Consider the following 24,402-nt stretch of genomic DNA (forward strand, 5'->3'; position numbering starts at 1 on the left):
TTGTTACACCTGTTGTTATAGTGAAGGGACTGTTACACCTATCATTATAGTGACGGGCGTGTTAAACCTGTCATTATAGTGAAGGGGCTGTTACACCTGACGTTATAGTGAAGGGACTGTTACACCTGTCGTTATAGTGAAGGGGCTGTTACACCTGTCATTATAGTGAAGGGAGTGTTACACCTGTCATTATAGTGACGGGCGTGTTAAACCTGTCATTATAGTGAAGGGGCTGTTACACCTGACGTTATAGTGAAGGGACTGTTACACCTGTCGTTATAGTGAAGGGGCTGTTACACCTGTCATTATAGTGAAGGGAGTGTTACACCTGTCATTATAGTGACGGGCGTGTTAAACCTGTCATTATAGTGAAGGGGCTGTTACACCTGTCATTATAGTGAAGTGAGTATTACATCTGTCATTATAGTGAAGGGGTTGTTACACCTGTCATTATAGTGAAGAGGGCTGTTTCACCTGTCGTTATAGTGAAGGGACTGTTGCACCTGTCATTGCAGTGATGCGGCTGTTACACCTGTCGTTATAGTGAAGGGGCTGTTGCACCTGTCATTACAGTGAAGGGGCTGTTAAACCTGTCGTTATAGTGAAGGGGCTGTTACACCTGTCATTATAGTGAAGGGAGTGTTACACCTGTCGTTATAGTGAAGGGACTGTTAAACCTGTCGTTATAGTGAAGGGGGCTGTTACACCTGTCATTATAGTGAAGGGAGTGTTACACCAGTCATTATAGTGAAGGGGCTGTTACATCTGTCGTGAAAGTGAAGAGGTTGTTACCCCTGTCGTTATAGTGAAGGGGCTGTTACACCTGTCGTGATAGTAAAGGGGGATGTTACATCTGTCATTATAGTGAAGGGAGTGTTACACCTGTCGTTATAGTGAAGGAGACGTTACACTTGTCGTTATAGTGAAGTTGCTGGTACACCTGTCATTATAGTGAAGGGAGTGTTACACCTGTCATTATAGTGAAGGGAGTGTTACACCTGTCATTATAGTGAAGTGGCTGTTACACCTGTCATTATAGTGAAGGGAATGTTACACTAGTCGTTATAGTGAAGTGGCTGTTACACCTGTCATTATAGTGAAGGGAGTGTTACACCTATCATTATAGTGATGGGGCTGTTACACATGTCATTATAGTGAAGTGGTTGTTACACCTGTCATTATAGTGAAGGGACTGTTACACCTGTCATTATAGTGAAGGGAGTGTTACACCTATCATTATAGTGATGGGGCTGTTACACATGTCATTATAGTGAAGTGGCTGTTACACCTGTCATTATAGTGAAGGGACTGTTACACCTGTCATTTTAGTGAAGGGGCTGTTACACCTGTCATTATAGTGAAGGGACTGTTACACCTGTCATTATAGTGATGGGGCTGTTACACCTGTCGTTATAGTGATGGGGCTGTTACATCTGTCATTATAGTGAAGGGGCTGTTACATCTGTCATTATAGTGAAGGGGCTGTTACACCAGTCATTATAGTGAAGGGGCTGTTACATCTGTCATTATAGTGAAGGGGCTGTTACACCTGTCATTATAGTGAAGGGACTGTTACACCTGTCATTATAGTGAAGGGGCTGTTACATCTGTCATTATAGTGAAGGGGCTGTTACACCTGCCATTATAGTGAAGGGACTGTTACACCTGTCATTATAGTGAAGGGGCTGTTACATCTGTCATTATAGTGAAGGGGCTGTTACACCTGTCATTATAGTGAAGGGACTGTTACACCTGTCGTTATAGTGATGGGGCTGTTACATCTGTCATTATAGTGAAGGGGCTGTTACACCTGCCATTATAGTGAAGGGAGTGTTACACGTGTCATTATAGTGATTGGGCTGTTACACCTGTCGTTATAGTGAAGGGGCTGTTACACCTGTCGTTATAGTGAAGGGGCTGTTACACCTGTCATCATAGTGAAGTGAGTGTTACACCTGTCATTATAGTGAAGGGGCTGTTACACCTGTCATTATAGTGAAGGTGCTGTTACACCTGTCTTTATAGTGAAGGGGCTGTTACACCTGTCATTGTAGTGAAGGGGCTGTTACACCTGTCATTATAGTGAAGTGGCTGTTACACCTGTCTTTATAGTGGAGCGAGTGTTACACCTGTTGTTATAGTGAAGGGGGATGTTACAACTGTCGTTATAGTGAAGGGGCTGTTACACCTGTCGTGATAGTAAAGGGGGATGTTACATCTGTCATTATAGTGAAGGGAGTGTTACACCTGTCGTTATAGTGAAGGAGCCGTTACACTTGTCGTTATAGTGAAGTTGCTGGTACACCTGTCATTATAGTGAAGGGAGTGTTACACCTGTCATTATAGTGAAGGGAGTGTTACACCTGTCATTATAGTGAAGTGACTGTTACACCTGTCATTATAGTGAAGGGACTGTTACACCTGTCGTTATAGTGAAGTGGCTGTTACACCTGTCATTATAGTGAAGGGAGTGTTACACCTGTCGTTATAGTGAAGTGGCTGTTACACCTGTCATTATAGTGAAGGGAGTGTTACACCTATCATTATAGTGATGGGGCTGTTACACATGTCATTATAGTGAAGTGGTTGTTACACCTGTCATTATAGTGAAGGGGCTGTTACACCTGTCATTATAGTGAAGGGAGTGTTACACCTGTCATTATAGTGACGGGCGTGTTAAACCTGTCATTATAGTGAAGGGGCTGTTACACCTGTCATTATAGTGAAGGGGCTGTTACACTTGTCATTATAGTCAAGGGGGTGTTACACCTGTCGTTATAGTGAAGGGACTGTTACACCTGTCGTTATAGTGAAGGCGCATTTACACCTGTCGTTATAGTGAAGGGGCTGTTACAACTATCGTTATAGTGAAGCGGCTGTTACACCTGTCATTATAGTGAAGGGAGTGTTACACCTGTCGTTATAGTGAAGGGAGTGTTACACCTGTCGTTATAGTGAAGGGGCTGTTACACCTGTCATTATAGTGAAGGTGCTGTTACACCTGTCATTATAGTCAAGGGAGTGTTACACCTGTCATTATAGTGAAGGGACTGTTACACCTGTCGTTATAGTGAAGGGGCAGTTACACCTGTCGTTATGGTGAAGGGGCTGTTACACGTATCGTTATAGTGAAGGAGCTGTTACACCTGTCATAATAGTGAAGGGAGTGTTACACCTGTCATTATAGTGAAGTGAGTGTTACACCTGTCATTATAGTGAACGGGCTGTTACACCTGTCATTATAGTGAAGGGGCTGTTACACCTGTCATTATAGTGAAGGGGCTGTTACACCTGTCATTATAGTCAAGGGAGTGTTACACCAGTCGTTATAGTGAAGGGACTGTTACACCTGTCGTTATAGTAAAGGGGCAGTTACACATGTCATTATAGTGAAGGGACTGTTACACCTGTCGTTGTAGTGAAGGGGCTGTTACACCTGTCATTATAGTGAAGGGGTTGTTACACCTGTTGTTATAGTGAAGGGACTGTTCCACCTATCATTATAGTGACGGGCGTGTTAAACCTGTCATTATAGTGAAGGGGCTGTTACACCTGACGTTATAGTGAAGGGACTGTTACACCTGTCGTTATAGTGAAGGGGCTGTTACACCTGTCATTATAGTGAAGGGAGTGTTACACCTGTCATTATAGTGACGGGCGTGTTAAACCTGTCATTATAGTGAAGGGGCTGTTACACCTGTCATTATAGTGAAGTGAGTATTACATCTGTCATTATAGTGAAGGGGTTGTTACACCTGTCATTATAGTGAAGAGGGCTGTTTCACCTGTCGTTATAGTGAAGGGACTGTTGCACCTGTCATTGCAGTGATGCGGCTGTTACACCTGTCGTTATAGTGAAGGGGCTGTTACACCTGTCATGACAGTGAAGGGGCTGTTAAACCTGTCGTTATAGTGAAGGGGCTGTTACACCTGTCATTATAGTGAAGGGAGTGTTACACCTGTCGTTATAGTGAAGGGACTGTTAAACCTGTCGTTATAGTGAAGGGGGCTGTTACACCTGTCATTATAGTGAAGGGAGTGTTACACCAGTCATTATAGTGAAGGGGCTGTTACATCTGTCGTGAAAGTGAAGAGGTTGTTACCCCTGTCGTTATAGTGAAGGGGCTGTTACACCTGTCGTGATAGTAAAGGGGGATGTTACATCTGTCATTATAGTGAAGGGAGTGTTACACCTGTCGTTATAGTGAAGGAGACGTTACACTTGTCGTTATAGTGAAGTTGCTGGTACACCTGTCATTATAGTGAAGGGAGTGTTACACCTGTCATTATAGTGAAGGGAGTGTTACACCTGTCATTATAGTGAAGTGGCTGTTACACCTGTCATTATAGTGAAGGGAATGTTACACTAGTCGTTATAGTGAAGTGGCTGTTACACCTGTCATTATAGTGAAGGGAGTGTTACACCTATCATTATAGTGATGGGGCTGTTACACATGTCATTATAGTGAAGTGGTTGTTACACCTGTCATTATAGTGAAGGGACTGTTACACCTGTCATTATAGTGAAGGGAGTGTTACACCTATCATTATAGTGATGGGGCTGTTACACATGTCATTATAGTGAAGTGGCTGTTACACCTGTCATTATAGTGAAGGGACTGTTACACCTGTCATTTTAGTGAAGGGGCTGTTACACCTGTCATTATAGTGAAGGGACTGTTACACCTGTCATTATAGTGATGGGGCTGTTACACCTGTCGTTATAGTGATGGGGCTGTTACATCTGTCATTATAGTGAAGGGGCTGTTACATCTGTCATTATAGTGAAGGGGCTGTTACACCAGTCATTATAGTGAAGGGGCTGTTACATCTGTCATTATAGTGAAGGGGCTGTTACACCTGTCATTATAGTGAAGGGACTGTTACACCTGTCATTATAGTGAAGGGGCTGTTACATCTGTCATTATAGTGAAGGGGCTGTTACACCTGCCATTATAGTGAAGGGACTGTTACACCTGTCATTATAGTGAAGGGGCTGTTACATCTGTCATTATAGTGAAGGGGCTGTTACACCTGTCATTATAGTGAAGGGACTGTTACACCTGTCGTTATAGTGATGGGGCTGTTACATCTGTCATTATAGTGAAGGGGCTGTTACACCTGCCATTATAGTGAAGGGAGTGTTACACGTGTCATTATAGTGATTGGGCTGTTACACCTGTCGTTATAGTGAAGGGGCTGTTACACCTGTCGTTATAGTGAAGGGGCTGTTACACCTGTCATCATAGTGAAGTGAGTGTTACACCTGTCATTATAGTGAAGGGGCTGTTACACCTGTCATTATAGTGAAGGTGCTGTTACACCTGTCTTTATAGTGAAGGGGCTGTTACACCTGTCATTGTAGTGAAGGGGCTGTTACACCTGTCATTATAGTGAAGTGGCTGTTACACCTGTCTTTATAGTGGAGCGAGTGTTACACCTGTTGTTATAGTGAAGGGGGATGTTACAACTGTCGTTATAGTGAAGGGGCTGTTACACCTGTCGTGATAGTAAAGGGGGATGTTACATCTGTCATTATAGTGAAGGGAGTGTTACACCTGTCGTTATAGTGAAGGAGCCGTTACACTTGTCGTTATAGTGAAGTTGCTGGTACACCTGTCATTATAGTGAAGGGAGTGTTACACCTGTCATTATAGTGAAGGGAGTGTTACACCTGTCATTATAGTGAAGTGACTGTTACACCTGTCATTATAGTGAAGGGACTGTTACACCTGTCGTTATAGTGAAGTGGCTGTTACACCTGTCATTATAGTGAAGGGAGTGTTACACCTGTCGTTATAGTGAAGTGGCTGTTACACCTGTCATTATAGTGAAGGGAGTGTTACACCTATCATTATAGTGATGGGGCTGTTACACATGTCATTATAGTGAAGTGGTTGTTACACCTGTCATTATAGTGAAGGGACTGTTACACCTGTCATTATAGTGAAGGGAGTGTTACACCTATCATTATAGTGATGGGGCTGTTACACATGTCATTATAGTGAAGTGGCTGTTACACCTGTCATTATAGTGAAGGGACTGTTACACCTGTCATTTTAGTGAAGGGGCTGTTACACCTGTCATTATAGTGAAGGGACTGTTACACCTGTCATTATAGTGATGGGGCTGTTACACCTGTCGTTATAGTGAAGGGGCTGTTACACCTGTCATTACAGTGAAGGGGCTGTTAAACCTGTCGTTATAGTGAAGGGGCTGTTACACCTGTCATTATAGTGAAGGGAGTGTTACACCTGTCGTTACAGTGAAGGGACTGTTAAACCTGTCGTTATAGTGAAGGGGGCTGTTACACCTGTCATTATAGTGAAGGGAGTGTTACACCAGTCATTATAGTGAAGGGGCTGTTACATCTGTCGTGAAAGTGAAGAGGTTGTTACCCCTGTCGTTATAGTGAAGGGGCTGTTACACCTGTCGTGATAGTAAAGGGGGATGTTACATCTGTCATTATAGTGAAGGGAGTGTTACACCTGTCGTTATAGTGAAGGAGACGTTACACTTGTCGTTATAGTGAAGTTGCTGGTACACCTGTCATTATAGTGAAGGGAGTGTTACACCTGTCATTATAGTGAAGGGAGTGTTACACCTGTCATTATAGTGAAGTGGCTGTTACACCTGTCATTATAGTGAAGGGAATGTTACACTAGTCGTTATAGTGAAGTGGCTGTTACACCTGTCATTATAGTGAAGGGAGTGTTACACCTATCATTATAGTGATGGGGCTGTTACACATGTCATTATAGTGAAGTGGTTGTTACACCTGTCATTATAGTGAAGGGACTGTTACACCTGTCATTATAGTGAAGGGAGTGTTACACCTATCATTATAGTGATGGGGCTGTTACACATGTCATTATAGTGAAGTGGCTGTTACACCTGTCATTTTAGTGAAGGGGCTGTTACACCTGTCATTATAGTGAAGGGACTGTTACACCTGTCATTATAGTGATGGGGCTGTTACACCTGTCGTTATAGTGATGGGGCTGTTACATCTGTCATTATAGTGAAGGGGCTGTTACATCTGTCATTATAGTGAAGGGGCTGTTACACCAGTCATTATAGTGAAGGGGCTGTTACATCTGTCATTATAGTGAAGGGGCTGTTACACCTGTCATTATAGTGAAGGGACTGTTACACCTGTCATTATAGTGAAGGGGCTGTTACATCTGTCATTATAGTGAAGGGGCTGTTACACCTGCCATTATAGTGAAGGGACTGTTACACCTGTCATTATAGTGAAGGGGCTGTTACATCTGTCATTATAGTGAAGGGGCTGTTACACCTGTCATTATAGTGAAGGGACTGTTACACCTGTCGTTATAGTGATGGGGCTGTTACATCTGTCATTATAGTGAAGGGGCTGTTACACCTGCCATTATAGTGAAGGGAGTGTTACACGTGTCATTATAGTGATTGGGCTGTTACACCTGTCGTTATAGTGAAGGGGCTGTTACACCTGTCATTATAGTGAAGGGGCTGTTACACCTGTCATCATAGTGAAGTGAGTGTTACACCTGTCATTATAGTGAAGGGGCTGTTACACCTGTCATTATAGTGAAGGTGCTGTTACACCTGTCTTTATAGTGAAGGGGCTGTTACACCTGTCATTGTAGTGAAGGGGCTGTTACACCTGTCATTATAGTGAAGTGGCTGTTACACCTGTCTTTATAGTGGAGCGAGTGTTACACCTGTTGTTATAGTGAAGGGGGATGTTACAACTGTCGTTATAGTGAAGGGGCTGTTACACCTGTCGTGATAGTAAAGGGGGATGTTACATCTGTCATTATAGTGAAGGGAGTGTTACACCTGTCGTTATAGTGAAGGAGCCGTTACACTTGTCGTTATAGTGAAGTTGCTGGTACACCTGTCATTATAGTGAAGGGAGTGTTACACCTGTCATTATAGTGAAGGGAGTGTTACACCTGTCATTATAGTGAAGTGACTGTTACACCTGTCATTATAGTGAAGGGGCTGTTACACCTGTCGTTATAGTGAAGTGGCTGTTACACCTGTCATTATAGTGAAGGGAGTGTTACACCTGTCGTTATAGTGAAGTGGCTGTTACACCTGTCATTATAGTGAAGGGAGTGTTACACCTATCATTATAGTGATGGGGCTGTTACACATGTCATTATAGTGAAGTGGTTGTTACACCTGTCATTATAGTGAAGGGACTGTTACACCTGTCATTATAGTGAAGGGAGTGTTACACCTATCATTATAGTGATGGGGCTGTTACACATGTCATTATAGTGAAGTGGCTGTTACACCTGTCATTATAGTGAAGGGACTGTTACACCTGTCATTTTAGTGAAGGGGCTGTTACACCTGTCATTATAGTGAAGGGACTGTTACACCTGTCATTATAGTGATGGGGCTGTTACACCTGTCGTTATAGTGATGGGGCTGTTACATCTGTCATTATAGTGAAGGGGCTGTTACATCTGTCATTATAGTGAAGGGGCTGTTACACCAGTCATTATAGTGAAGGGGCTGTTACATCTGTCATTATAGTGAAGGGGCTGTTACACCTGTCATTATAGTGAAGGGACTGTTACACCTGTCATTATAGTGAAGGGGCTGTTACATCTGTCATTATAGTGAAGGGGCTGTTACACCTGCCATTATAGTGAAGGGACTGTTACACCTGTCATTATAGTGAAGGGGCTGTTACATCTGTCATTATAGTGAAGGGGCTGTTACACCTGTCATTATAGTGAAGGGACTGTTACACCTGTCGTTATAGTGATGGGGCTGTTACATCTGTCATTATAGTGAAGGGGCTGTTACACCTGCCATTATAGTGAAGGGAGTGTTACACGTGTCATTATAGTGATTGGGCTGTTACACCTGTCGTTATAGTGAAGGGGCTGTTACACCTGTCGTTATAGTGAAGGGGCTGTTACACCTGTCATCATAGTGAAGTGAGTGTTACACCTGTCATTATAGTGAAGGGGCTGTTACACCTGTCATTATAGTGAAGGGGCTGTTACACCTGTCTTTATAGTGAAGGGGCTGTTACACCTGTCATTGTAGTGAAGGGGCTGTTACACCTGTCATTATAGTGAAGTGGCTGTTACACCTGTCTTTATAGTGGAGCGAGTGTTACACCTGTTGTTATAGTGAAGGGGGATGTTACAACTGTCGTTATAGTGAAGGGGCTGTTACACCTGTCATTGTAGTGAAGGGGCTGTTACACCTGTCATTATAGTGAAGGGGCTGTTACACCTGTCATTATAGTGAAGGGGCTGTTACTCCTGTCATTATAGTGAAGGGAGTGTTACACCTATTGTTATAGTGAAGGGGCTGTTACACCTGTCATTGTAGTGAAGGGGCTGTTACTGCTGTCGTTATAGTGAAGGGAGTGTTACGTCTGTTATTATAGTGAAGGGAGTGTTACACCTATCGTTATAGTGAAGGGAGTGTTACACCTGTCATTATAGTGAAGGGGCTGTTCCACCTGTCATTATAGTGACGGGGCTGTTACACCTGTCGTAATAGTGAAGGGAGTGTTACACCTATCGTTCTAGTGAAGGGGCTGTTAACCTGACATTATAGTGAAGGGAGTGTTACACCTATCGTTATAGTGAAGGGGCTGTTACACCTGTTGTTATAGTGAAGGGAGTGTTATACCTGTCGTTATAGTGACGGGGCTGTTACACCTGTCTTCATAGTGAAGGGAGTGTTACATCTATCGTTATAGTGAAGGGGCTGTTACACCTGTCATTATAGTGAAGGGAGTGTTACACCTGTCGTTATAGTGAAGGGAGTGTTACACCTGTCATTATTGTGAAGGTGCTGTTACACCTGTCATTATAGTCAAGGGAGTGTTACACCTGTCATTATAGTGAAGGGGCTGTTACACCTGTCATTATAGTGAAGGGGCTGTTACACCTGTCGTTATAGTGAAGGGGCTGTTACACCTGTCATTATAGTGAAGGGACTGTTACACCTGTCGTTATAGTGAAGGGGCTGTTACACCTGTCATTATAGTGAAGGGGCTGTTACTCCTGTCATTATAGTGAAGGGAGTGTTACACCTATTGTTATAGTGAAGGAGCTGTTACGCCTGTCATTACAGTGAAGGGAGTGTTACACCTGTCATTATAGTGAAGGGGCTGTTACACCTGTCGCTATAGTGAGGGGGCTGTTACACCTGTCATTATAGTGAAGGGAGTGTTACAGTGTCCACCTTTACTGTGCTGTTTCTGCATCTGACTATCAATTCTAGTGAGTTTAACATTCTCACCCCTCTGTGAATGGAGACATTTCCCCTGACTCTTAGCTGCATGCCACAGGAGCTAGGATTCCCTCTGTGCATTAACCTAACCCACAAGGAACTGGCAGCAGTAAGGATCCTTTCTCTAATAATTCCTTTCCTCACTGACGTTGCAGATGGAGAGAAACGTTGCCTGGTGACTCTCCTTTTCTGTGCCCTGTCACCTGTGGGCTAGTCGCACCGAGCTGAGCCCGATCCTGTCCACTCTCTAACACCCCACAGTGAACGCTTAGCAAGGCGCCAGTGCTGACTCAGTTCCCTTTCCCTGGCTCTTTGACAAAGGAACATAGGAATTAAAAGCAGAAGCAGGCAATTTAGTCCCCCGAGCCTGCTCCGCCATTCAATCAGATCATGGTTGATCTCTTCCTGGTTTTAAAGCCACCTCCCTACCTGTTCCGCATGTCCCTTTAACTTGTGTTTTATCAGAAACATATCTATCTCCTTCTTGAAACATTTAGTGACTCCGATTCCACCGCGCTATGGGGCAGTGAGTTCCACAAATTCACCACCCTCTCCGAGAAGGAGTTCCTCCTCATCTCCGTTCTAATTCTACCGTCTCCCAACCTTGATCTGTGACCTCTCATTCTAGATTGCCCCACAATCCCTTTTATCAATCCCTTTTAGTATTTTATTAACCTCGATCAAATCCCCTCTCATCCTTCTAAACTCCAGCGAGTAAAAGCCCAAACTATTTAATATATTTAATCTACAGAGCTATCCGATTAAACCCACTCCCCTGTTCATCCCCATTGTCCTGCAAATGTTCCCCCTTCCATTATTTATCCGGTTTCCTTCTCAAAGTCAGTATTGAATCTGCTTCCACCGCCCTTTCAGACAGCCTGTTCCAGATCAAAAATGTTTCCTCAGCTTCACCATTGATATTAAATTGGTGTCCCTTGGTTATTAACCCTCCTACCACCATAAAACAGATTTTCCCACCAGTTCCAAGCTGAGAAAACAGGGCCTGGCAGCAGAGACGATTTTCAGCCCTCTGGACACAGGTTCCAGTCCATCAAAGTGGATTTTGCAGGAGTTACGGCTGAACACCGGTTGAGCTGGCTTCAAGGAGAGTGGAGCTTGTCCAATAGTCCTCCCATTGATTCTGGAGGATGCAGGGGAGGCATTGCTGAAGGAAGTTGTCTAGAGGTCTATCGTGTCACTGATGAGACAGTCCAGGTCTCGCTGCAGTACAGGAGTGTGGTGACATCAACTGCTCTGTACACGAGGATGTGTTGACTTGCGGGGCTCTTTGTTGTCAAACACTCGCTGCCAGAGTTGGTCGAAGGCTGAACTAATGCAGCTAATCTGTGTTGGATCTCCTCGTCAATGGTGGCCTTTTGAGAGAGTTGAGTTGAGGCTGCCAAGGGGTGGGAAGTGCCCAACATATTACAGAGTCCCTCCTTTAACATGTATGGGAAGTGAAATATTTGGCTGACCAGATATGAATTTATATATGAGTCTTGTTGTGGTAACATTCAAGGATAGGCCAAGGGTCTTGTATACAGAATTTAAGATATTGAGAGTGACTAACAAATCTGCTGCAGAGTGAGCAACGGCACTTTACATCAAATATATCTATGGTGGTCAGTTTAGCTTTGACACAGAGATGAATGGGGTTTAAGACTTTCCATCTGGGTCGTACTTAATACGGACTCCAGAGGGCAGTTGATCTTTGATGAAGTGAATAGTCACTGTCAGGTAAGTTGTAAATATTGCGGGAGCTATCGCGCAGCCTCGCTCGACCTCGGTCCCGATTTTGAAGCCGTCTGTTTCAGATCTCCTATTCAAGACAGTTTGATAGAATCAACATGAAGCAGGATTGTTATGGGGTCTTTCCGAGGTCCAAATCTTTGGAGCACAATCCCCAGAGTCTGGGTAAATTGCACGCTCGACGGTTGAGGGCTGATGTCAGGAAACACATGTTTAGGGTAGTGGAAATCTGGACAGCTCACTGTTGAGGTTGGGCGTCAATTGAAATTTCCAAAACTGAGATAAATAGATTTTTGTTCGGCATGGGTGTTAAGGGTTACGGGACTGAAGCAGGAGAATGGAGATAAAATATAGGTCAGCTTGAGGGGCTGAAGGGCCTTTACCTGCTCCTATATTCATAGGTATTAAACATGGTTCTGTCTGCTCCTGGATGCAAATAATCCCAGGGCACCGAGTGGCGAATGGATGATGTGATAAATCTCTGGAGTGGGGCTTGAATCGACAAACCTTTGGAGTCTGAGTCATACCCATTTGAACCATGACAGACACCCAAAATCTCACCCCAAGGGTGTCCATTCTTGTTTGGTTGTGAGTTCAGCTTGTTTTTTCTCGCTCACAGACATGCCCTTCTTCACAATGAGGTTACACTCAATGGAAACACCAAAACTTTCATTTAATTTAGTGGATCTCCCATCTCAGCTGCCTGCAGGTTAAAGCTTGTGGGCCCACTGCCAAATATTTATGTTAATCCTGCATGTTCAAGATAACCTGGAATACCTCCTTGTTGACAGCACTGAAGCCTCTTGAGCCGCCCCGACTTTGATCATCCACCACTGGAGGCCGGGCCTACAACTGCCTGGGCCCGAAGGTCTGGAGTTCCCTCTCTAAAGATGCTGCTTAAAACTTACACCATGGAACAGCATTTTTGTCACTTGTCTTATTTTTCTCCTTATTCGTCTCGGTGTCAAATTTTGTCTGATAACTCTCCTAACACTTGAGGATGTTTTTACTATGTTAAAGGTGCAATATTAATACAAGTTGTTGTTGTTGTTGCAAGGCACAACATTGCATATCCCTCAGATGCTGGTCATAATGGTCCTTTAATATGGAAGACCAGGGGTGAGGTTCTCCGTTTGGTATGTTCTCCGGCCGGAAGAGAATTACTCCTGATTTACGTTCCGCCTGGTAGCGCAAATCTGGGACGCAATTCAGTATCCCTCACCACGCTAATTTATGCATGGCGAGGAATACGAGGGATTCCCGAGGATTCGCTATTGGGGCACCATTTTGTGCGGGCAGCCCGATAGCAAAGTCCCCGGGGCGGCCATTTACAAGCCTGTGCAGCCATTCTGATTATTGTGTCCGTTGACAGTACTGAGGTCATGGTGTCGCTGTCAATCAGGATCACTGGTTCCCTTTAGGATTAGCAGTGGCCAGGAATAGAAAAGTGAGCAATCGGCCTACCGTGCCCCTGAATAAAATGACAGTAGGCACCGTCAGTCCAAGCCAGCCGTGGCTCAGTGGGCCGTCAGTCCTCTTCCCCTTTGAGGCAGCAGGCTGTGGGCTCAAGGCCCACCCCAGAGCGCTGAGTGCAAAATACAGGCTGACACTCCAGGCCAGTGGTCAAGGAGAGCTGCACTGTCAGAGGGGCCGTCTCGACGAGCTGTTAAATGGAAACCCAGCTTTCCTGTTCAGGTAGATGTAAAACATGCACAATTCAAAGGGAAACGTGGAGGTTCTCCCTCATGTCCAGCTCATTGTTTATCCCTCAATCAAAAATAGATCATTATCATTGCTCTTCATGGAAGCTCGCTGTGCACCAATTGGCAGCTGCTTCTGACACTGCAACAGTGAGATCACTTCAGAAATACTTCATTGGCTGTGGTACCTCACCCTCCCTTCCTCCCCTGAGCTACAGGCCGGTATAAGCAGGTGAGGTCACTTACCCTAACACCCATAAACTTGTCCCGTAGAACTATCCAGGAAAGCAGGAAGACAAAGGCCTTGTTGCAGCAGAACAGAGCGGAGGCGTCTGTGGCACTAATCTTCTTCAGGGCCAGCAAGTATAGGTAATTAGTTAAAGTCCATAGGACACAGAACGGGGCCATCCTGCTGAAGAATATTTTGATGGTCAAGCCATCATCCCCAAAAAACCTGCAGCATTCCCTAATGGGGAAGAGGAGGAGGAGAGTGAAAGGTCACCAGTTAGGCTCAGGTTAAATCTGAAGAGTACAACAAACTTTAATGTCAGCTGTCTCGAAACATTATGTACATAAGAAGTATGGCGTCCATAAGAGGGAGGAGCAGAAGTAGGCCATTCGCCTCATAATAGTATAATAATCTTTATTGTCACAAGTAGGCTTACATTAACACTGCAATGAAGTTACTGTGAAAATCCCCTAGTCACCACATTCCGGCGCCTGTTCGGGTACACGGAGGGAGAATTCAGAATGTGGGAGGAAACCGGAGCACCCGGAGGAAACCCACAGACACAGGCAGAACGTGCAGACTCCATACGGACAGTAACCCAAGCTCGGAATCGCACCTGGGACCCTGGTGCTGTGAAGCAACAGTGCTAACCACTGTGCTCCACCATTGAATGAGATCATGACTGATCTGATGTGATAATCCTCAACTCCACTTTCCCGCCTTATCCCCATAACCCTTGATTCCCTTACTGATTAAAAATCTGTCTATCCCACAAGACAAAACAACCTCTCTTCAACTACCCTATCAAGCCCCCTGAGAATCCTATGTGTCTCAATAAGGCCACCTCTCATTCTTCTGAACTCCAATGAGTATAGGCCCAACCTACTCAACCTCTCCTCATGGGAAAATCCCTCCGTATCCAGGATCGACTTAGTGAGCCGTCTCTGAAGTCCTTTCCATCTTTGTTGCATCTCTGCACGAATCCTCTGCGGCTGCCAGCTGACATTAATGAACAAATGACTAATGAGTCCGGTTTTCACAAGACGGTACTAAGCGAAGGAGTGAACTCTGGGCAGAGTTAAAGGGCAGCTCCCCTGTTCCACTCCTACACGCTGGCATTGGGGTCATTGAGTTCGCCCAGTGAGCCAGAGAAGGCACAGCCTGAGTGAGACAGAACCAAGAGTGAGTTTGGGAATTTGAATCCAGGTGGGAATTGAATCAAATCAGTAAGGCAGCTCCTTTTAAATTTCAGGAGTTTAAATTAATTTAAATTAAGCTAGAATTGTGCAGTGTAGGTTAACAAGGGCTGCCCCACCCACCCCCACCCACTCACATAACTGGTTGGCAGTTAAGTGTCAGTCACTTAAATCTAGCTTGATCTAAACGTAGGTGGGGGAGGGGAGTCAATTCAGGACAGTTTAAAAAGAGCAACTTGTAAACTCACTCCCAGAGAGTTCTCCCAGTGAGCCAGAGAAGACACAGCCAGAGTGAGACAGAACCAAGAGTGAGTTTGGGAATTTGAATCCAGGTGGGAATTCAAAGCTGGGTGGGGAGGAAGTGCTTTTTATCCCTGGTAAGTGACTGGTAAGTAGTGTTTCTGTTTTTCTGTTTCTTCTCATTGGTATATTTATTTATTTTTTTCTTCATTGTTTATTTATTTATTTAAATTTGGGGGGGGGGGGAGAATTGAAATTGTTGAAGTTAACCGAAGGTTTAAGACATGGCAGGAGATCTCAGACCCGTGTCATGCTCCTCGTGTGCGATGTGGGAGCTCAGGGACACGCCCACTGTCCCTGGCTCCTTCACGTGCAAGAAGTGTGTCCAGTTGCAGCTCCTGTTAGACCGCTTGAAGGCTCTGGAGCTGCGGATGGACTCACTTTGCAGCATCCGCGATGCTGAGGACGTCGTGGATAGCACGTTTAGCGAGTTGGTCACACCGCAGGTGAAAAGTACTGAGGGAGATAGAAAATGGGCGACCAAAAGACAGAGCAAGAGTAGGAAGGCAGTGCAGGTGTCCTCTGCGGTCATCTCCCTGCAAAACAGATATACCGCTTTGGATAATGTTGAGGGAGATGGCTCACCAGGGGAAGGCAGCTGCAGCCAGGTTCATGGCACCGTGGCTGGCTCTGCTGCGCAGCTGGGCAGGAAGAATAATGGCAGGGCTATAGTGATAGGGGACTCAATTGTAAGGGGAATAGACAGGCGGTTCTGCGGACGTAATCGAGACTCCAGGATGGTATGTTGCCTCTCTGGTGCAAGGGTCAAGGATGTCTCGGAGCGGCTGCAGGACATTTTGGGGGGGGGGGGGGGGGGGGGGGGGGGCGGGGTGAACAGCCAGTTGTCGTGGTGCACATAGGCACCAACGATATAGGTAGAAAACGGGACGAGGTCCTACAAGCTGAATTTAGGGAGTTAGGAGTTAAACTAAAAAGTAGGACCTCAGAGGTAGTAATTTTAGGATTGCTACCGGTGCCACGAGGTAGTCAGAGTAGGAATGCCAGGATAGATAGGATGAATGCGTGGCTCGAGAGATGGTGCAAGAGGGAGGGATTCAAATTCCTGGGACATTGGAACCGATTCTGGTGGAGGTGGGGCCAGTACAAACCGGACGGTCTGCATCTGGGCAGGACTGGGACCGATGTCCTAGGGGGTTTGTTTGCTAGAGCTGTTGGGGAGAGTTTAAACTAATGTGGCAGGGGGATGGGAACCAATGCAGGAAGTTGGAAGGTAGTAAAACAGGGACAGAAACAAAAGGCAGTAAGGGGGAAAGTGTAAGGCAGAGAAGCCATAGTCAAAAATCAAAAAGGGCGACAGTACAAGGTACAGTGACTGAGGGAGCTCAGTGAATAGTACCAGGAATACTAAAAGGAATAAAACGGGAAGTGAAAACATTAATGGTAAGCGACGCAGCAGGTTGTTACATGAAGATATGGGTTCAACGACAAGGAAAATTAGGAGAAAGGTTAAGAGGAAATATAACTTAGGAGAGGTTACTGATCGAGGTGTTAAGATTCAGAACAGAGGTAAAAAAGCCACCATAAGTGTACCTTACCTGAATGCTCGTAGTATTCGGAATAAGGTAAATGAGTTGATGGCGCAAATCATCGTGAATGACTATGATTTAGTGGCCATTACTGAAACATGGTTAATGGATGGTCACGACTGGGAGTTAAATATCCGAGGGTATCAAACTATTCGGAAGGACAGAGTGGATGGTAAGGAAGGTGGTGTAGCTCTGTTATTTAAGGATGACATCCGGGCAACAGTAAGGGATGACATTGGTGCTATGGAGGATAAGGTTGAATCCATTTGGGTGGAAATCAGGAATAGTAAGGCGAAAAAGTCACTGATAGGAGTAGTCTATAGGCCATAGGTCTATAGTTAACATTATGGTGGGGCAGGCAATAAACAAACAAATAACTTTTTGCATGTAGAAATGGTACAGCAGTTATCATGGGGGATTTTAATCTATATGTCGATTGGTTTAACCAGGTCGGTCAAGGCAGCCTTGAGGAGGAGTTTATAGAATGTATCCGCGATAGTTTCCAAGAACAGTATGCAATGGAACCTGCGAGGGGACAAGCAGTCCTAGATCTGGTCCTGTGTAATGAGACAGGATTGATTCAGGATCTCATAGTTAGGGATCCTCTCGGAAGGAGCGATCACAATATGGTGGAATTTAAAATACAGATGGAGGGTGAGAAGGTAAAATCAAGCACTAGTGTTTTGTGCTTAATCAAAGGAGATTACAATGGGATGCGAGAAGAACTAGCTAAGGTAGACTGGGAGCAAAGACTTTATGGTGAAACAGTTGAGGAACAGTGGAGAACCTTCCAAGTGATTTTTCACAGTGCTCAGCAAAGGTTTATACCAACAAAAAGGAAGGGCGGTAAAAAGAGGGAAAATCGACCGTGGATATCAAAGGAAATAAGGGAGAGTATCAAATTGAAGGAAAAAACATACAAAGTAGCAAAGATCAGTGGGAGACTAGAGGACTGGGAAATCTTTAGGGGGCAACAGAAATCTACTAAAAAAGCTATAAAGAAGACCCAGATAGATTATGAGAGTAAACTTGCTCAGAATATAAAAATAGATAGTAAAAATTTCTACAAATATATAAAACAAAAAAGAGTGGCTAAGGTAAATATTGGTCCTTTAGAGGATGAGAAGGGAGATTTAATAATGGGAGATGAGGAAATGGCTGAGGAACTGAACAGGTTTTTTGGGTCGGTCTTCACAGTGGAAGACACAAATAACATGCCAGTGACTGATGGAAATGAGGCTATGACAGGTGAGGACCTTGAGAGGATTGTTATCACCAAGGAGGTAGTGATGGGCAAGCTAATGGGGCTAAAGGTAGACAAGTCTCCTGGACCTGATGGAATGCATCCCAGAGTGCTAAAAGAGATGGCTAGGGAAATTGCAAATGCACTAGTGATAATTTACCAAAATTCACCAGACTCTGGGGTGGTCCCGGCGGATTGGAAATTAGCAAACGTGACACCACTGTTTAAAAAAGGAGGTAGGCAGAAAGCGGGTAATTATAGGCCAGTGAGCTTAACTTCGGTAGTAGGGAAGATGCTGGAATTCTATCATCAAGGAAGAAATAGCGAGGCATCTGGATGGAAATTGTGCCATTGGCACACGCAGCATGGGTTCATAAAGGGCAGGTCGTGCCTAACTAATTTAGTGGAATTTTTTGAGGACATTAACAGTGCGGTAGATAATGGGGAGCCAATGGATGTGGTATATCTGGATTTCCAGAAAACCTTTGACAAGGTGCCACACAAAAGGTTGCTGCATAAGATAAAGATGCATGGCATTAAGGGGAAAGTAGTAGCATGGATAGAGAATTGGTTAATTAATAGAAAGCAAAGAGTGGGGATTAATGGATGTTTCTCTGGTTGGCAATCAGTAGCTAGTGGTGTCCCTCAGGGATCAGTGTTGGGCCCACAACTGTTCATAATTTACATAGACGATTTGGAGTTGGGGACCAAGGGCAATGTGTCCAAGTTTGCAGACGACACTAAGATAAGTGGCAAAGCAAAAGGTGCAGAGGATACTGGAAGTCTGCAGAGGGATTTGGATAGGCTAAGTGAACGGGCTAGTGTCTGGCAGATGGAATACAATGTTGACAAATGTGAGGTTATCCATTTTCGTAGGAATAACAGCAAAAGGGATTATTATTTAAATGATAAAATATTAAAACATGCTGCTGTGCAGAGAGACCTGGGTGTGCTAGTGCATGAGTCGCAAAAAGTTGGTTTACAGGTGCAACAGGTGATTAAGAAGGCAAATGGAATTTTGGCCTTCATTGCTAGAGGGATGGAGTTTAAGACTAGGGAGGTTATGCTGCAATTGTATAAGGTGTTAGTGAGGCCACACCTGGAGTATTGTGTTCAGTTTTGGTCTCCTTACTTGAGAAAGGACGTACTGGCACTGGAGGGTGTGCAGAGGAGATTCACTAGGTTAATCCCAGAGCTGAAGGGGTTGGATTACGAGGAGGGGTTGAGTAGACTGGGACTGTACTCGTTGGAATTTAGAAGGATGAGGGGGGATCTTATAGAAACATATAAGATTATGAAGGGAATAGATAGGATAGATGCGGGCAGGTTGTTTCCACTGGCGGGTGAAAGTAGAACTAGGGGGCACAGCCTCAAAATAAGGGGAAGTAGATTTAGGACTGAGTTTAGGAGGAACTTCTTCACCCAAAGGGTTGTGAATCTATGGAATTCCTTGCCCAGTGAAGCAGTAGAGGCTCCTTCATTAAATGTTTTTAAGATAAAAATAGATAGTTTTTTGAAGAATAAAGGGATTAAGGGTTATGGTGTTCGGGCCGGAAAGTGGAGCTGAGTCCACAAAAGATCAGCCATGATCTCATTGAATGGTGGAGCAGGCTCGAGGGGCCAGATGGCCTACTCCTGCTCCGAGTTCTTATGTTCTTACACCCAGCCGGGAGGGCAGAGGGTCCCTCAGTTTAATGTCCCCTCAGAAAGACAGTAACTGTGGCACTAGAGAGTCAGCCTGCATTACGTGCTCAAGTCTCTGGTAACAGACCGGGCCATTCTGACAAGGAGACAGGAGCGGTACCCACTGAGCCCACTGGTACTCTATAAGGTGTTACTATGGTAACCAAAGCATCCTCTGCACGGGATGCCTGGGAGTTCAATGCTCCCCAATAGAAATTATATTGATTGTTTAAAATAATAGAGGCACATTTACACAATGTAATTTTTAACAATAGTTGAGAGCACAGAACCCAATAGCAGCTGAAAATGAATCTAATCCAAGGGACAGAGAGGAGGTCGGAGGCGGAGGCTGCCTGGGGGCGGGCTGGTGGAGGCGCGGAGCACAGGCTGGAGGCGGGCCCAAAAGAGGGGATGGCTGATCGGCAAAGGCGGGGGGGGGGGGGGCAATGAGCCCCCCAACTAGGCTGATCACCTGGATTGTTCGAGGGTTAAATGGGCTGGTCAAGAGGGCACGTGTGTTTGCGCATCTTAGGGGATTGAAGGCAGACGTGGTAATGTTGCAGGAGACGCACCTGAGAGGAGCCAACCAGATTAGATTGAGGAAAGGCTGGGTCAGTCGGTCTTTCACTCGGGACTGGATTCAAAGACTAGAGGGGCCATGATCCTGATCAATAAGCGGGTGGTGTTTGAGGCGGGTAGAATAGTCTCGGGCGTGGGAGGTCGGTACATTATGGTCAGTGGGAAACTGGAGGGGGTGCAGGTGGTATTAGTAAATGTGTATGTGCCAAATTGGGATGATGTGGAGTTTATAAAGAGGATGCTAGGGAAGATACCGGACCTGGACTCGCACAGGTTGGTCATGGCAGGGGACTTCAACACAGTTATTGACCTGGCTTGGACCGGTCAAGCTCTAAAACGGGCGGGGTGCCAGCAATGGCAAAGGAACTAAAAGGGTTCATGGACCAGATGGGGAGGTGGATCCATGGAGATTTGGGCAGCCGAGGGTGAAGGAGTTCTCCTTCTAGTCACACGTACATAAAGTGTACTCCCGGATTGATTTCTTTATTTTGAGCAGGGCCTTGCTGGCAGGGATGGTGGACACGGGGTACTCAGCGATCACAATCTCAGACCATGCTCGGCATTGGGTTGACCTGCAGGTTAGTAAAGACAGTAACCAGCGCCCGCACTGGAGGTTGGATGTGGGACTTTTGGCTGACGAAGGGGTGTGCGAGCGGCTGAGGAAATGTATTCAGAACTACCTGCAGGTCAATGACACGGGCAAAATTTCAGCAGCGGTGGTCTGGGAAGCACTGAAGGCGGTGATCAGAGGGGAGCTGATCTCAATACGGGCCCACAGGGAGAAGGTGGAAGGGCGGAGACGGACCGACTGGTAAAGGAGATACTACAGATCGATAGGAGGTATGTGGAGACCCCAGAGGCAGGGCTTTTAAGGGAACGGCGGAGGCTGCATGCGGAGTTTGGCTTGTTAACCACAGGGAGGGCGGTGGAGCAGTTGAGAAAGGCGAGGGGGGCGATCTAGGAGTATGGAGAGAAGGCAGCAGAATGCTTGCACAGAAAGAGGGAGGCAGCCAGGGAGATAGGGAAAGTAAATGACGGATATGGGAACCTGGTTGGATATTCAGCAGGGGTAAATAAGGCGTTTAGGGATTTCTACAGTAGGCTGTATAGGTCGGTGCCCTCTACGGGGCCGGAGGGGATGAGGCACCTCTTGGGGGGGGGGCTGAATTTCCCAAAGGTGGACGGGGAGCTGGTAGAAGGGCTGGGGGCCCCGATCGGGTTGGAAGAGATAGTGGAGGGTCTGAAGGCCATGCAGGCGGGTAAAGTCCCGGGGCCGGACGGGTACCCAGTGGAGTTTTATAAAAAGGTATCTGGGATATTGCGGCCGGTGTTGATGAGGATGTTCAATGAGGCAAGGGAATGAGGGGTGCTGCCCCCGACGATGTCACAGGCCCCGATTTCACTGATTCTGAAGCGGGACAAGAACCCGGAGCTGTGTGGGTCCTACAGGCCGATCTCCCTGTTGAATGTGGATGCCAAACCGCTGGCCAAAATTTTGTCCTCCAGGATTGAGGATTGTGTTCCGGACGTTATTGGGGAGGACCAGACGGGGTTTGTTAAGGGTAGGCAGTTGGTGGCCAATGTAAGAAGGTTGCTTAATGTGATCATGATGGCCCCGGAAGGTAGGGAGGTGGAGGTAGTGATCGCAATGGATGCAGAAAAGGCTTTTGATCTGTAGAATGGGATTATCTGTGGGAGGTACTGGAACGGTTCAGATTTGGGCGGGGCTTTATTAACTGGGTCAGGTTACTGTATCAGGCTCCTGTGGCAACTGTACGGATGAATAGGACAACATCGGGCTATTTTAGACTGCACCGGGGGACGAGACAGGGATGCCCCCTCTCCCCACTGTTGTTCGCGCTAGCTTTAGAGCCGCTGGCAATTGCTCTGAGAGCCTCAAGGGGCTGGTTGGGGGTGGAGCACAGAGTCTCGCTCTATGCAGACAACCCGCCTCTGTATGTATCGGACCCATTAGAGGGGATGGAAGAAATCATGAGGATTCTGGGGGAATTTGGCCGGTTTTTGGGGTATAAGCTAAATATGGGGAAAAGTTTGCGGTCCAGGCGAGGGGACAGGAGAGGCAATTGGGGGAGCTGCCGTTTAGATTAGTATTTAGGCATTCAAGTGGTGCGGGAATGGGACCGGCTGCATAAATTAAGTCTGGCCCGGCTAGTAGACCAAAATGAAGGACGATTTTCGGAGATGGGACGCGTTCCCGTTGTCATTAGCTGGGAGGGTGCAGACGGTGAAGATGACAGTCCTCCCGAGATTCCTGTTCGTGTTTCAATGTCTCCCCATCTTTATTCCGCCATCCTTTTTTAAACGGATCGACAAAGTGATCTCTGGCTTTGTTTGGGCGGGCAAGACCCCACGGATAAGGAAGGTAATGCTTGAGCGGAGTCGGGGAGAGGGCGGGCTGGCGCTGCCAAATTTTAGTAACTATTACTGGGCGGTGAATGAAGCCATGATCAGGAAGTGAGTGGTGGGGGAGGGGTCGGCATGGGAGGGTATGGAGGCGGCTTCATGTAAGGGTATCAGTTTGGGGGCGGTGGTAACTGCACCTCTGTCGTTCCCGCTGGCACAGTACTCCACCAGCCCCGTGGTGGTGACAGCCCTGAGAGTCTGGCGACAATGGAGGAGACATGTGGGAGCAGAGGGAGCATCGGTCTGGTCCCCAATCTGTAATAAGCACCGGTTTGCTCCGGGAAGTATGGATGGGGGTTTCCGGATATGATGGAGAGCAGAGATTGAGCGGATGGGGGATATGTTTATAGAGGGGAGCATTCCGTGTACGAGGGCGCTGGAGAAGTTTGGGTTGGCGAGGGGAAACAAATTCAGGTATCTGCAGGTGCGGGACTTCCTACGCAAACAGGTGTCAACCTTCCCGCTCCTACCGCTAAGGGGGATTCAGGACAGGGTAGTTTACAGAGGGTGGTTAGGAGAAGGGAGCGTCTCTGACATCTACAAGGAATTTATGGGGTCAGAGGAGACGCAGACCGAGGCGCAAGTGAGAGGAGGAGCTGGGAGGTGAGATAGAGGATGGTCTATGGGCGGATGCGTTGAGTCGAGTCAACCCGTCCGCAACATGTGCCAGGCTCAGCCTGATACAATTTAAGGTCGTTCACCGGGCTCACTTGACAGTGGCCCGGATGAGCAGATTCTTTGGGGTGGAGGACAGGTGCACAAAATGCGCGGGAGGACCAGCGAATCACGTTCACATGTTTTGGACATGCCCAAAGCTTAGGGGATTTTGACAGGGGTTTGCAGATGTCATGTCCACGGTGTTAAAAACAAGGGTGGCACTGAGTCCAGAGGTGGCGATTTTAAGGGTGTCGGAAGACCCGGGAATCCAGGAAGAGAAAGAGGCAGATGTTCTGGCCTTTGCTTCCCTGGTAGCCCGGAGACGGATACTATTAGCTGGGAGGGACTCAAAGCCCCCGAAGTCGGAGACCTGGCTATTGGACATGGCTAGCTTTCTCTGTTTGGAGAAAATCAAGTTCGCCTTGAGAGGGTCACTGTCAGGGTTCGCCCGGAGGTGGCAACCGTTCGTCGACTTCTTCGCAGAAAATTAATCGTCAGCAGAAGGGGGTTAGTTTAGCTTAGATTAGGGGGTTAATAAAGGTGGGATCTGTAAGGGAGGGAGATGGCTTTTGCACTATGTTTATAGTTTCATGTTCATTGTTTATTGAGTTGTTGTTATAATACCAACAATACCTCAATAAAATGTTTATTAAAAAAAAGAGAAAATGAATCTAATTTCTCAGCAAACACACTGGTCGATGACCTTCAGTTTTTAAAAAAATTCATGGGATTTAGGCATTTGTGTCTGCGCCAGCATTTATTGCCCAGCCCTAATTTCCCTTGGCTATTTTGGCTGTTTCAGAGGGCATTTAAGAGTCAATCACATTGCTGTGGGTCT

The 24,402-nt window shown here is 46.2% G+C and overlaps 1 protein-coding gene across 2 annotated transcripts in view; it reads right to left on the minus strand.

Annotated features, from left to right (window-relative positions):
• Positions 1-24,402, minus strand: part of LOC140410419 (solute carrier family 35 member F3-like) — a 260,016-nt gene that overhangs the window by 74,976 nt on the left and 160,638 nt on the right. For both annotated transcript variants that reach the window (XM_072498491.1, XM_072498490.1), the window contains exon 4: positions 13,953-14,172. In XM_072498491.1, the coding sequence (XP_072354592.1) occupies positions 13,953-14,172 (220 nt within the window). The remainder of the gene's footprint in view (positions 1-13,952; positions 14,173-24,402) is intronic.

The sequence above is a fragment of the Scyliorhinus torazame genome, chromosome 4 (assembly GCF_047496885.1).
Source record: "Scyliorhinus torazame isolate Kashiwa2021f chromosome 4, sScyTor2.1, whole genome shotgun sequence".
NCBI lineage: Eukaryota > Metazoa > Chordata > Chondrichthyes > Carcharhiniformes > Scyliorhinidae > Scyliorhinus > Scyliorhinus torazame.